The 15,417-nt window shown below is 44.5% G+C and overlaps 1 protein-coding gene across 3 annotated transcripts in view; it reads right to left on the bottom strand.

The window, feature by feature from the left end:
- The window catches only part of VAC14 (VAC14 component of PIKFYVE complex), a 98,116-nt gene extending 92,535 nt beyond the window's left edge, over positions 1–5,581 (bottom strand). For 2 of the 3 annotated variants that reach the window (XM_059904043.1, XM_059904044.1), the window contains exon 1: positions 5,174–5,580. In XM_059904043.1, the coding sequence (XP_059760026.1) occupies positions 5,174–5,277 (104 nt within the window). In that variant the 5' untranslated portion in view covers positions 5,278–5,580. Of the gene's footprint in view, positions 1–5,173 lie in introns of all 3 variants that reach the window. The other variant, XM_059904046.1, reaches the window with a different exon arrangement.
- Positions 5,582–15,417: the final 9,836 nt, after the last annotated feature.

Here is a 15,417-nt window from a genome sequence, read left to right as displayed (position 1 = left end):
CACGCGTTCTCTCATTTAAACCTTAAAATAAGCCACGGAGCTAGGTACTATAATACCCATTTTACAGATGGGGGGAACTGAGGCTCAGAGATGTTACGAAACATATAAGGTCACACAACTTATGGATGGTAGGTGCAGAAATCAAACCCAGATTTTTCTGACACCAGGTCTGAAATCTAACATGTTACCTTACCCCCTCTTCAAACATCAAAGCTCCCACCTGTTGGATGCCTACTGGGTGCCAGGCACTTTACATGCATTATTTCATTTAGCCCTATCTCATTTCATTTGTTGATGTCCAAATGGCCCGGCCAGGAGGTGGCAGAGGTTTCAGCCATTGCACGCACATTCCTATGTCTTCAGAGGAGACAGTCTTTGCTGTGGCTTTGTACTATTTCTAGAGAATTAAAAAAAATAATGCACATAATGTGTTTTGCACTGCATATGCTCATGTAACAGTATTAGTGCAAAATCAGAATCAAACTGTGATGTTATACACACCAAACAAGATCACACTCATTCATTAACTGCTGACTGAGAACCTGCTTTGCTCCTTGCTCCAAGAAGGACAGAAAGATAATCCAGAGTTGTGTTTATTCCTGTGCTGTAAAAATTTCAGCCTGGACTTCGGGCTGCCATTTTTTTCCTGACAAGTCCAATGAACCATCCCAGTTCTCTATGTAACACGCTGTAATCAGGCAACATATTCAGGCAGCGATTTCCCAAAGAGAATCTGGCAGGTAAACGTCTCCTCCATCTGCTTTGCTGAGCATTTAAGTAACCTGGTTTCCACTTGCTCACTACTCTCCAATAACTGAACAGGAAAAGCGGAACATCTGCCTCTGAGGAAAGGCCCAAGAGCTTCTGAAAAGGCCCAAGAGTTAGTTAAGTAGCAAAATATACTGAGCATCCACTGGGTATAATCAGTGGAAAAACTGTAAAGGAGACAGCAAGAGGCATGTTTGGATCTCAGGTGACAATAGACCACTGAATAAGTGCTTCCCTCACACTGTAACACAACCTACAGGCACTCTTATTTTTTAAAATTGAGATATTATTCACATGCCATAAATTCACTCTTTAAACGTGTACAATTAATTCAGTGAATTTTAGTATATTCACAAAGCTGTGCAAGTGTCACCACAATCAATTTTACACTTTTTTTAGTCATCCCCAGAAGAAAACCTGTACTCATTAGTAGTCACTCCCCATTTCCCCCAAGCCCCCTCCCCCAAGCCCTAGGCAACCACTGATCTACACTGTCTCTGTGGATTTGCCTATGAATCCACACAAATGAAATGATACAATACCTGGCCTTTTGTGACTGGCTTCTTTCACTTAGCATAATGTTTTCTATGTGCAATTTTTTTCTGAAGATGAGTTAACTGAGGCACACAGACGTTAAACCCAAGGTCACAAACTCAAATGCTTACAGGAGCCAAGAAGGAGACACAGGTGAGAAGGCCAAGGGAGTTAAGACAGGCTGTAGTGAACTTGCCAACACAGGAAGCAAACTGGGGAGCCCATGTCCTGGCTGGGGGAAGAGCGTGGGCCCCTGGGTCCCCTACTGCTACATGGGAATGTGGGCCGCACAGAGCCACATCTTCCCATTCTTTAATAGAAGCCAGAAACCTGAACTTCACTGTGAAATTTCTTGATTTAAAATACCCTGCAATCCAGGCCAAACCAAACAGGTCTGCCGGCAGGACACGGCCCCTGGCTGCCAGTCTGTGACCCCTGGATGAAGCAATCTGCTGGGTGGAATTCTGACCCACACTCCAAAATCTGCCTGAAGTCACTTGGTAATAAACAGTGTCTCCCTAAAGAGGTGGTAGGCTCCAAAGAGCTAGGTCAAACTCATAAGTTCAACCCTGATCTGATCACAGAGCCCCAGGGATCCCTGCTCCCCATGCCACCCTCCCCACCCTGCCTTCCCCAGCAGGCAGGGACTCATCCCTCAGGAGCTCTGATCCTGGAGCCCCTCCTTCGGCTTCAGTGTTCTCAGGGCGCAGGGCCTGGGCACCTCCATTTGCTGGCTTTGGGAACTCAAAGTTCAGGAACACCAGAGACTTGCCAGTGAGCCCGTCCCTGGTCACCACGAAGGGCATCATCTCTCCCAGCCTGCAGTGAGGGCCCTGGCACCGCAGTGAGGGAGCACCCACCGCACTTATCAGAGCGCCTGCTGGCGTCTCTCCCCCACGCTAGACTCTCCCGGAGAGCAGGGCCTGGGGTGTCACCAACCCCGTCCTCGGGACTCATCAGGGACTATAACCCCTGACACCCAGGCCCGCAAAGCCCGCCGCAGCCATTCTAGAATCTTAGCCTCGGGGCCTTATCCCTGAGAAGCTGTGCGGGCGTGCTGGAGCCAGGCTGTGGGGTGAAGGCTCTCCAGGACTGTGCACAGCAGGCTCACACAGTCAGCCGTCAGATCCTGGTCACCTAACACAGCCCGGTCTTGAGAGCCTAGAGTCTGGGGTCCTTCAGTCGAGTCAAGCATCCGCCTCTGCATTTTTAGTGTCTGAGAGCCCTGTCATCAAGATAAAACACCCTCTTCTTATTAGGAATTTTAATCCCTCACTCCAGCACCCCATGCAGTACTGGTTCTGCCACCCGAGCAGATAGATGGGTTCCAGAAAACAGAAAGTGGCAGTTAAAACTACCATGGGGGTGTTCAAGTATGACATTTTATTAAGTATATGTCTCCCTTTTGGAAGGGAAAACCATTCATTGTAATGGGGAAGCCTTTTGAGACAGATGAACCTGGGTTTTTAATCCAGGTTCTAGCTGTGAAACCTTGGGATGATGACTTACCCTCAAGGAGCCTCTGTTTCCTCATCTGTGAAATGGGGTAACACTACCTAGCTCATAGGGCAGCTGCGCAAAATAATGAGATGAGGGATGTACAAGGGCCAAATCCTCCTCCCCCCAAATAAGGCAGACAGCGTTTTACACGTGATCACTTTTTAAAATGATCAACGTTATGGACTGAATTGTGTCCCCCCACCCCCGCCCCCGGTTCATGCGACCCTAGTGGGAGTATTTGGAGATAGAGCCTATAAGGGAAGTAATTAAGGTTAAATGAGGTCATAAAGGTGTGGCCCTGATCCAATAGGATCAGTGTCTTTATAAACAGAGACACTACGAAGCTCCCAGGTGAAGCACAAATAAGTCCCTCTGTCCCTGAGCAAGTTGTGAAACACATACTCTGAGGAAGGACAAACAGGACACTGGTCGGGGAACTAAGATCCTGCAAGCCACAAGGTGCAGCCAAAAAAAAAAAAAAAAAAGAAAGTGGTGCTTGATGAGAGAAGCAGCTAGGTGGTTCTGGACATACTGGATGTCAGAGCTGAATGGGAGGGTCCTTTTTAGTAAAATCCAAACCCTTTAGCTGAGGAGGAAACTAAAACCCAAAGCAGTTAAGGCAGTGTTTCTCAACCGGGGTGACTGTCTGTTCCCTAAGGGACATTAGGCAGTGTCTGGAGACATTTTTGGTTGTACAAGTGACAGAAAGCTACTGGTGTCTAGTGGGTAAAGATCAGGGATGCTGCTAAAAACCCTATAATGCACAGGACAGTCCACCACAACCAAGAATTATCTGTCCAAAAATATCAGTAGTGCTGAGGTTAAGAAACCCTGGGTTAAGGAATTTGCTGGAGGTCAAAGAATGAGTGTCACACAACAGACTAGATTAGAGCTGTACAAAGCGTTCTGCAGTGATGGAAATGTTCTAAAATCTGCACTGTCCATTATGGCAGCTGACAGCCACATGTGGCTGTTGAACATGTCAGATATGGGCAGTGTGACTGAGGAACTGGATAAAATTTTTATTTTATCTTTAATAATTTAAACGTAAATAGCCACCCATGGCCAGTGGCTACCCTATTAGACAGGGCAAAACTACAATCTATATTTCCTGACGCCCAGACTGGCATTCTTTCACAGCCTGCCTCTTTCTATTCTTTTGAAATTACCCACCCACCAGACTTTATCACAACGATTTGGCTGGAAAAAAAAATACAAATGTAAAATAACAGCAGAAAAACCTTAATGTTTGCAGTTAAACACCTTGTTTTGTAATTAAAAAAAAAAAAAAAAGCAAAATGTCAGATCATGGTTACAAATACAGTGGTACCCCGTTATCCAGTTTCAGTTACCAATGGTCAACAGCAGGTCAGAAAATATTCAATGGAAAATTCCAGAAATAAACAATTTCTAAGTTTTAAACTGTATGCAGTTCAGAGTGGTGAGATGAAATCCTGTGCTATCCCACCAGGGCATTAGTCATCCCTTCCTCCAGCATATCTATGCTGTATATGATACCCACACACTTAGTAGCTTCTGGGTTATCAGATCGGCTGTCGGTATCGCAGTGCTTATGTTCAAATAGCCCTTATTTTACTTAATAATGGCCCTAAAGTGCAATGCTGGTGATGCCGGTCATTAGGATATTCTCTTACTGTGCTTAAACTTTACCATACAAACGTATGTATGGGAAAAAACATAGTATATATAGAGCTTCGTATCATCCAAGGTTTCAGGCATCCACTGCGTGTCTGGGGACATATCCCCCACAGATAAGAGGGTACTACTGTACGTGTAATAAGACTGCAAAAACAAGAACAAATAATTCCTTCTTTCACTTGCAGAGAAGCGTGATATGACAGAGATAAACAGCCCTCTGAGCCTTGAGGTTTTTGGCTGATTTCTCCACTTGGTCAACTTACTGTCCCTTTCACTTCTCAGAAGCTGGGTAGGAAATGAGGCAGGTCAACATCGTTAGCAAATTCTCATGCTTCCCACCTCCCTCCCATCAGAGGTCACTCTCTGATTTGCTCGTTTGCATGGAGACCACACTGAGGACGCACCATGTGCCAGGCACCATGTGCCAGGCACTGTGCAAAGCACCACGCATACATTTCGTCCCTTCGTTCTCACGGCAGCCCCTTTGGGGTACCAGGAGGTTAAATAATTTGGCCCATGTCACACAGTCAGAAGCAAAGCTGGGACTGCCAATCTCCTGCTCTTAAGCACGGCCCTAAGGGCCTGAAACCTGGAGTAGCAACACTGGCTGCAAAGGCGTGAGGAGCTGCCCGGAGGAGCGGGACCCCTGCAGAGCCAGGATTGAGTCCCGGCTCCGCTCTCCACGACCATCCCGGGTGCCCGCGGCTCTTACTTCTCGATCTCTAGTGCTGCCACCTTCCGCTTTTCGTAGAGCTTGTCATTGAGGGCGCGCACGATGTTGGGCGTGAGCGGCGCGAAATCCTTCTCGGGGTTCATGGTGGCAGCTCGGGGCGATCCCCGGAGCCCCGCGACTCCTCAGCCCGCGGCAGCCCGGGCCGCGCCGGGGCTAGGGGAGTCTGCGGCTCCGCGCTGCCTCCGGCGCCGGCTCATGGACCACGCCGCCCCGGGCCGCCTGTCTCGCTCCGCCGCCGCGCGCCGCCTCGGAACCCGGGCCTGGACCCAATCTCCGTACACCTGCCCCTGGCCGCCAAACAGCTCACGAGACCCGCTCCCGGGCAGCACCTGCCGGGATCAAGGGGCAGCGGCCATGTTACTCAGATCAGGTGACTCTGCACCGACTTCCGCCTTCCGCCGCTAGAACCCGCCCCTCTCCAGCCACGCCCCCGCACGCATCCGCAGGTGGATTAGCCACGCCCCCACAAGGCTCCACCTTCTCCCATCACACTCCTGCTTGTAGACCCCCACGGTATGGGTTTGGTTTGAGGCCTGCTTAGTAGGCTTGAATACCATGCACTCCACTGCCTGCACGTGGTAGGCTTGGAACATGGTGGGCTTCTGTACACGTTCCTGAGAACGAAGGGGCTCTTGGAGCCTGACTCGGTTAGCATGATTTATTCTATATCTACTGAATCCACTGCTTAGTCACCAGCCAGTTTCTCAAATGCCAATGATTCCCAAATTAGAGTAACACCATCTTGATTTTTGCCATATCCTAGCCACTTGTACTATTATTTAAAAAATATTTTCTCTAATCAACGAACTTAAAAAAATTTAAAATTCCTACTTTAGCCTTGCTTATGCCCTATAATCATGGGTTTGAATAGTGATATATATATATTTCTAAAACACATAAATAAATTGCAATTAAAAACAGAATAATCTGTCTATTGTGACCCCAAAAGTGGGTTCACCTCTTGGTGGGTATTGAGCCAAAAGTCACAACCAAGCCGAAGTTAGGGAGAAGGAAGCATTTATTATTTCTTGCAACAAGTAAGTAGAACACCAGTGATCTCTGCCAAAGCAGTGTCTCCCCCAACAGCAAATTTGGGGAAGTTTTAAGCTAAAGGTCCATGGGTATTCATGAAGGGGCTTGAGCAGTGGAGAATTCAGCATAGAATTCGGGCCACAGTCGACAGAGTCCAAGCTTTAGTTGATTGAAGTCACGAGGGTCAACGTCATCATTCCATCCTCCTCCTAGGTGGGGGCCTTAGTTCTTGCAGTACTCAAAAACCGTATCAGATTGTTATGTACATCCCTTGAGGAGGAACTAGGACTCTGTTTTATAGTTGAACTGTTTTTCTTGACTGCTTTTCCTTTGTTCTTGCATTCCCTTACTTTCCTTAATATCAATGATTACTGAGACCTGTTCCAGGGCAGGCATTGTGGCCAGATTTAGGTCACAAAACAGCTTAGGCCGCTTCTATTATGTCAAGAAAGCCTTGCCTGTTACTCTTTCTTCAGGGACCCCCTACTCTACCTGCTTATACTACCACCTAAAATCTCAGGTACCAACAGTGGTTGTCACCCCACCATTTGGGACTCAGGATGTGTTATCATGCTCTGATACCTTGGAGGGCTGGGTTACAGACAGCAGAAGCCCCAAATGTGTTGCTTGCAGGTCTCCAGATGGATCCACTAGAAAGCAGCCCCTCCAAGTGCTTTGAAGTGTCACACTAAATCCTGGAACAGAAATTGAAGCTACGTGATAAAAATTTTAAAAGCACTTTATTGATTCAGTGTGGCTAAAGATACAGTAACAGAGAGATGCATCAGAGTTCCTTATCATAAGCTTCCGCATTGGACAGGGACTTAGGACAAGGCTATATCACAGTGGAACCCAATGAGGATTCATATTGTTAAAAAACAAAATTCAGCTGAGTAAATTTGAGGATCTAATTGGCTTTATTCAACAATTTATGACTCTGGCAGCATCCCATCTAGCAGACAGGAGCTTCAAAGAGCTTCAAAGACTTTTATAGGCAGAAAGGGGAGGGGGCTGGGAAGGAACTAGATGGGTTCAGGTATGTCACCATCCTTGGGAGAAGGGGGTTGTTTATCATGCAGATTACCTCACCAGAGCTGATCAGGTAATTCCAGATTAATTAGTTAAAAGTCACATTCCTGGGAGAAGCTGAAACTACAATTAGGTTAGCTATGAAGTCTTGATTTGCTGACGTGGGTTTAGCACAAGTGACTCAGTTTGGGCTTGTTGTTTCTTTTTTTTTTTTTTAACAATGTGAACATAACACTGGTGGTACTTTTTTCTGAGTGAAAAGCACTCACTTAAAGCTTATAACAGTTTTGAAAATGGAGTGTTATTTTCAATCCACAGATCAGAATCTATGGGACACAAGTGAGGAGCTATAGGTGGGTAGAATTCTGAGATGACCCCTAAGAGTCCCTCCCTTTTGGGTATATGCCCTGTGCAAACCCCTCCCTTCAATTGTGATTGAGTCTTGTAAATATGATGGACCGTCATTCTAACAAGTATTATGTTATATAGCAGAGATTTTGCAGATGTAATTGAGGTACCTAATCATCTGACTGTGAGTTACTAAACAGGGAGATTATTCTGAGTGGGTCTGACCTAATCATGTGTGGACTTAAAAGCCATTAGAAGAGATTTTAAGTGGGAGGGAGATTCTTCTGCTGACCTTGAGAAGTCAACAGTAACAACAGTGAACTGTTTATGACAGGTCATTTGGTAAGGACCTGAGAATGGTCTCCAGTTGCTAAAAATGGTCCCCTTTTGTCAGTTGCCAAGAAAATGGGACTTCAAATGGCTTCAAGGAAATGAATTTTGTCAACAAACTGAGAGAGTTTGGAAGGGACTCTTTCCCCAGTTGACTCTCCAGATGAGGATGCAGCTGGCTGGTTCATTAGCAGGGGGTTTTGAAGATGGAATTTTAAGAAAAGGGTTGGTAGGTATCTAAACACATATAGATCTAAGCTTTCATAAATGCTTCTCTGCCTTATGTCTAGAGGAAGAAATTCTTCTTGATAAGCTGGTAGGTTCTGCTGAAGTTTTCTTTTAGATTTTGGAGACAAGAATTTAACAACAACTTTGTGGTTTGTTACAAGATGTGTTTCAAAGCTGTAAGGTTTTTTTTTTCCTAAGAACTACTTGTCTGTAGAAAGCCTTATTTCTCCCCCATCATTTCAACAATGTTTACTTTCTTTCATAAATGAAACTTCTGTGACATCAGCATTGAATGAGATACACATTGAACAATGTTCGGCATCTGGTTTCAATTATTTTAGATTCAAGTGATGATCTAAGAAAGGAGGAGCCTCAGCTGAATTAGTTTGATTCTTCTAACGGTTTGGACTCAAAACACCTGCCCATTTTACCATCCGCCTTCAGATTTCGGGGAGATTAAAAACTTAAGGTAGAGAATCTTTGAGACTGTTACAGAAAATTAAAAAATTCAGGTCTTTGTTCGTTAACCGGTCAGATGGAATTTGGGGGTCAGAAAGAACTAGAATGGTAAATTTAATTGTAACTCAAGTTGCACCCAATATTTAAAGACTACTAAATGTGCACGATACAGTAAAAATTCACACGGTAAGAAATTACTAAATGTTTAGAAATCCAAATTTTCACCTTTTTCTGTTTTTAGTACCCGCTCCCCGGGTGACAAAGTGGACTCAGGTTTCCGTTACCCCTTACCCAACAAGGGGTGGTGGTACTACACGCTTACCTTGGGGAAACAGCTTGCACTTTATAACTGGACAGGAAAATCGTTTGGTGAGAGAGAAGGCTAAAGGAAACGGAGGCAGGTGGCGTGACCGTAGCACAGGCCCGCGGTTACTCTTGAGGAGACAGCCTCAGCCCCAAACCACCTGGACCACCTAACAAAACCGCCTTTCCCGCCGAGTCTCGCCCTCTGGCCATTAAGTCACCACAGCCCGCCCACCCGAAGCCGTCGTCGTGGTAACGCTGTTTGGTCCCACCCCATCCCTTCGCCCCGCCCACCGCCTTGTATATTTGTAGCCAGCCGGGATTCGATTGGTCCATCCGTCCTTCACTCTGGGAGAGGTTCCGGGCTGCGGGGCTCTGGAACTCGTATTTGAATTTGTGGCGCCGGGAGTTCGTGAGGTGAGGAATGGAGCTGGGCGTCTTGCTGGAGCCAACAAACTTGGTGGTGAGTGACCCTGAGGGGAGAAGGACGATAAGGGCGGCCGAGGTGCAGGGACGCTGAGTCAAACAAGCCGCCTCGAGATGGGGGGCTTCAGCCGGGCTGCTTCCCTCCCTGAGGCAGCCCCTCTGTTCGCTTCCTCGCAGCCTCTAGGTTCTTCTCTCACGTCGTTTTCCTCGCGTCTCAGAGACAAAGCGCCCGCCCCTCTTCTGTCGTCCCTGGAGGGAGGCTCCTCCTGACGCTCCCTTTTCGTCTTCTTTCCCGAACGGTGTCTCTCAGTTCCTTCCCTCCCCAGTAGCAACTCTCCGACCCTGTCGTGCTTACACCTTCCCCAAGCGTACTTGACTCCCCCCGACCTCTTTCGTAATTATATCCGGCTCTCCATCACCAGCACTGTCAGAAACTTTCTCCCTGCCCTTGACAGTGTGGAAAAGACTCCTGAGCAACTTGAAGCGCGGTATAAAGTGCTACAGAAAGGTAAGCTCTTGTCCCAGTTGTTGACTCTGAATGAGGATGGATTCATATCGAAAAAAGGATTATTTTGTTCTTGGTCGGACCCTGTTGAGACATACATTTCGTATTGGCGTTATGAATACTGTCTAGACCTTAAAACAGAACAAAGCCAATAGGTTTGTTGGAGTACAAACTTTGAGGCTTGATCCAAAACATAAAAACAACCACTGGTAGAAAAGACTTCTTTTCGTTAATTTCTGTGTTTATTATGATCTGACTCTCCCCCACCCAGCCCCCACGTACTGAATTTCAAATTGAGGTCAGAACCATTTAAGGAGTTTTACAGTGTAAATGGACATCTTTTCCTACATCCCCTGTGTTACTATGAAAATCTTCTTTCTTTCCAGTTTGATAATTCAACTTCATATTCTGGATGTCCAGCCTCTGGAAAACAGAGGTTCTTAACTTGGGGGGGGGGTGTGTGTGTGTCATAGTTGCCTTGAAGAATCAAGAAAACCTTGGAGTTTTTTATAGAATATGACACGTAGAAATTTTATACCAATTTCAGGGAGTTTTAAAGTCCACTTTGAAGTATGGATATCCGAAGGACCTCAGTCCAGTTCTAGAGGTTTATTTCTATTTTTTTTAAAAAGTAGAAGTAGTTAAAGAGCCAAAGCAGCTAAGTGTTTTACTTCTAAAAAATGGCCGTCATTTAATTTGAGTTGGTTTAAGACTTGTAGTTCTCAAGGAAGTGGGGATTGAGAAGGCTGAAGCAGTTGTATTAGTGTTGCCAAACCAAACTTGGATTTGCTCCACCGTGCACAGTGAAGCCAATCTACTGACACTGGGTTGTGGTGAAGGAAAGTGCAGCATTTATTGCAGGCACCAAACAAGCAGTCAAGGTAGGTAATGCTCAAAAGGCCCAAATTCGCTGATGGCTTTCAGGGAAAGGTTTTTAAAGACCGGATGAGAAGAGAGGGTTGCCAGGTGTATGATCAGCTCATGGACATTCTTCTAATTGGTTGTTGGTGAGGTAATTGGGAGTCGATATCGTTAAATCTTCTGGTTCCAGCTGGTCTGGGTCAGCATGCAGTTAACTTCTTCCACCTGGTGTGGGTTTCAGTAACTGCAAAAGAGCGGAAGGATATGGCTCAGAACATTATCTATAGCCCTTAAGGAGGAACTAAAGGTCCTTGACTTTGTTTTATGGCTGAACTATTATTTGATCTTGCTTGATTGTTTTCCTTTGTTTCTGTATTTTCTCACTTCTGATTAAATTTTGTTCTTTGGGACTTGGGGAAGGCCTAGGAGGCTAAAGCTTTTCTACAAACAAGAGGCAGGTGGAGGACATGGGGGAGGGGAGAATCTGTGCTGGGAAGGCCCCATAGGATCCTACTCAGATACATTAGTAGCATAGCTTCAAAAAGAGCACTGAGTTAAGAATTTTAGAGAAGATACTGAAATGCTTTCTAAAGTTATAGGAAGGTCATTCACAGATGAGGGTATGGGCACACAGGCATACAAGAAGACAGTTGATAAGATTTTGTATCTTTTTGAGTTAACATAAAAAGTAGGAAAATTCTTTTTTATTTCAGAGTTCAATTTGATATTCAATTAAAAAATTTTTTTATTGGAGTATAGTTGATTTAGTTTCAGGTGTACAGCAAAGTGAATCAGTTATACATATAAAATTCTTGATCAACAGGGAGTTAAAATAATTTATGTGGCTTAATTTTTTGGATGTTTTATATTAAAATATTTTTTATTGTGAAAAAATAACGTGTCCTGAATATAATTTATATTGTCAAGCATTATTTTTTTCACATTAGAACTTTAGTTCGCCTGAAACTTAGTTTGTGTATGATGTGATAAATAGCTTTTACTAAAACTTTTTCATTGTTCCGTTGCTGTTTGCAAAACCATGGCTCATGGGCCAAATCTGACTCACCATCTGTTTTTGTAAATAAAATTCTGTTGGAACACAGGCACATCCATTTGTTTACTTGTTGTCTGGCTGTTTTTGTGCTACAATGTCAGAGTTGAGTAGTTGTGACAGAGACTGACTATATGGGCTTCAAAGCTTAATATATTACTGTCTAGCCCTTAACAGAACTTTGCCAACCCCTGAAATATGACATCCTTTCCTCACCAATTGGATAATGTCATGTTCCCATATAGTTTCAATATATATGTGTTTGTTTTTGAGCTTTTCTAGTCTGTTGCATGTGTCTAGCTCTGCACATATAACAGTGTTTTAATTACTTTAGCGCTAAAATAGGGCAATGTCCAATAGGTTAACTGCTTCCCTTACTCCCTATACCAAGTTGTTCTTTGCCTTATTTATTCTTGGCCCTTGGATCCTTCATACTGTTTTTTATTTTATTTTAATTAATTTATTTTTGGTTGCATTGGGTCTTCGTTGCTGCACGTGGGCTTTCTCTAGTTGCAGTGAGTGGGGGCTACTCTTTGTTGTGGTGCACTGGTTTCTCATTGCGGTCGCTTCTCTTGTTGCAGAGCATGGGCTCTAGGCATGTGGGCTTCAGTAGTTGTGGCACATGGGCTCAGTAGTTGTGGCTCGGGAGCTCTAGAGAGCAGGCTCAGTAGTTGTGGCGCATGGGCTTAGTTGCTCCACGGCATGTGGGATCTTCCTGGAGCAGGGCTCGAACCTGTGTCCCCTGCATTGGCAGGCGGATTCTTAACCACTGCGCCACCAGGGAAGTCCCCTTCATACTAATTTTTATGATCAGTTTATTAAATACCATGAGAAATCTTTTTGGGGTTTCAATAGGAATTGCTTTGAATATACACGTTAATTTGGGAAGAGTTGTCATCTTTACAATATTCAGTCTTTCCATCCGTGAACATAGTGTATCCTGATTTTTTTCATGTGTTTTATTTTTTATTTTATTTTATTTTTGGCCGTGGGGCATGTGGGATCTTAGTTCAAACCCACGCCCCCTGCAGTGGAAGCGCAGCGTCTTAACCACTGGACCACCAGAGAAGTCCCTGTTTTCATATCTTTTAATGTGATATTAAGATTGTTTAGAGTGTTCATAAGGGAGATTGGTCTTGGTTTTGCTTTCTTGTGATTGTCTGGTTTTAGAATTAGGAGAATGTCTGACTTCTTTAAATGATTTGAGATGTGTTGTATTCTTCTCTATTTCTGGAAAGATTTTGTATAGGATTGGTATTTTTTTGTTAAATGTTTGATAGAAAACACCAATGCATCCATCCAGACCTGGCACTTTATTTGTGAGGAGGTTTTAATGAAATTTAAAAAATGAGAGTAAATTCTGTTTGCCTGTAACTTACCATTTCTGGCACTTTATTTCTTCTTGTAGATTCAAGTTTTCATCAGTTTTCTTCAGTATGAAAAACTTCCTTTCACATTGCTTATGGTATGGCTTGTTGGTAATGAATTCTGTTAGTGTTTTTTTTTTTTTTTTTTTTTTTTTTAATTAATTTTGGCTGTGTTGGGTCTTCGTTGCTGCATGCAGGCTTTCTCTAGTTGTGGTGAGGGGGGGCTACTCTTCGTTGTGGTGTGCGGGCTTCTCATTGCGGTGGCTTCTCTTGTTGCTGAGCACAGGCTCTAGAGCACGCAGGCTTCAGTAGATGCAGCACATGGGCTCAGTAGTTGTGGCTCGTGGGCTCTAGAGCACAGGCTCAGTAGTTGTGGTGCACCGGCTTAGTTGCTCCACGGCATGTGGGATCTTCCCAGAGCAGTGCTTGAACCCTCGTCCCCTGCATTAGCAGGCAGATTCTTAGCCACTGCACCACCAGGGAAGACCTGTTAGTGTTTTTTTAACTTGAAAATGTTTTTAGTTAATATATTTTTTAAATTTTTATTTATTTATTTTTTTAAGAATTTTTAAAAAAAATTTATTTTATTTTTGGCTGTGTTGGGTCTTCATTTCTCTGCGAGGGCTTTCTCTAGTTGTGGCAAGCGGGGGCCACTCTTCATCGCGGTGCACGGGCCTCTCACTATCGCGGCCTCTCTTGTTGGGGAGCACAGGCTCCAGACGCGCAGGCTCAGTAATTGTGGCTCACGGGCCCAGTTGCTCCGCGGTATGTGGGATCTTCCCAGACCAGGGCTCGAACCCATGTCCCCTGCATTGGCAGGCAGATTCTCAACCACTGTGCCACCAGGGAAGCCCTTAATATATATATTTTTTTAAAGGTGTGACTCATGTCTTGTATTATGGCCGACTTGGCCCTTTCCTTCCTTACCTTTGTCACATCCAGTTCCTTGCCTAGATGTTTGGAATCTTGTCTCTTCTTCCACATCTTCCAAAGCATCAATCCCCACTACTCCACTCTTCTTTAGAGTCAGCTCTGACCTCAACCTCACTTGGGGCTTGAGGTTAAGTTATTTGAGAACAGTGGGAGTAGCGGCATGTGACCATAGAAGGAGAGGCCTGAGAACTGGACGCAAAATGACAATCAGTTTTGGACAGGAAAACGCAGGAGATGAGTAGGAAAAGACAGACAAAGAAACAGAACACATGGGAGAAGCACATGAGGGCATTTGTGTGCACCCCAAAGAAAATGTGCGAGAATGTACCTGCAAAATTAATCTTAAAGGAACCACGTTTTGTGCCAAAAAAATACTAATTCCCTATGTGACCTCAGGCAATTTTTTTCCTGTCTAGAACATAAGCTTCTCCTTAAGATGAAGGGGTAAACCAAGGTGATTTCTGAGAAACTTCCAGAGCTAAGATACTGTGACAACGGCCTGTGGGTCACAGAATTGATGTGAGTGAATGGACTGCCTTTAATGAGTCTAAACCCTCAGCCCAGGGAGCGGAGATCCAGGGATGAACTGGAGGGTAGGGAAGTGGAGGAGAGAGGAACTTAAGTACAAAACTTTGTGTACATGTGCACTTCTTTGGCAAAGGGTCCAGAACTATCAGCGGGGTCGGTGGCTCAAAGGGTCAGAAGATCTGGGTCTTGGAGACTTTTCTGTTTTGGAAACTGCATGGCTCAGAGACCGCCAAACCCAGCCCTCACCTTCCCTTCCGGCTCCCAGCAAGTCAAAGTCTGTTGATCCAGGGAGAGAGGAGGTTTTTAGTTAGATATTTGGAGTCATTCTTATCTTTGTTCTCCTGTATGTAATGTCTTTTATTTTTTTCCTGGCTGCTGCTTTTTTTAAAAAGTCGGTTTTATTGAGGCTTAATTTACATATGGTAAAATTCACTCAGTTTAGGAATATAGTTCTTAGAGTTTTGATAAATGTAAACAGTGGTAAACTACCACCATAATCAAGATATAGAGTATTTCTGTAAGTTTATAAAGTTCTCTCATGCTCCTTTATCAATTCTCAGACCCCATACCTATCCTCTAGCAATTGCTGATCTGATATCTGCCACTATAGGTTTGCATTTTGAGAACATCATGTTAATGGAATTCTGTATGCCTTTTATGTCTGGCTTCTTTAACTTAGCATAATGCATTTAAGATTCATCCACGTTGTTGCATGTATCAGTAGTTTATTCCTTTTTTTGTGTGAGTAGTACTCCATTATACATATGTACCATAATCTGTTTATCCATTAGCCAGTGAATGGACATTTGGGTTGTTTCCAGGC

This window comes from Balaenoptera ricei, chromosome 19 (genome assembly GCF_028023285.1).
Source record: "Balaenoptera ricei isolate mBalRic1 chromosome 19, mBalRic1.hap2, whole genome shotgun sequence".
Taxonomy (NCBI): domain Eukaryota; kingdom Metazoa; phylum Chordata; class Mammalia; order Artiodactyla; family Balaenopteridae; genus Balaenoptera; species Balaenoptera ricei.
The sequence above is the reverse complement of the archived record's forward strand: the minus strand, read 5'-3'. Positions and strand labels throughout refer to the sequence as shown.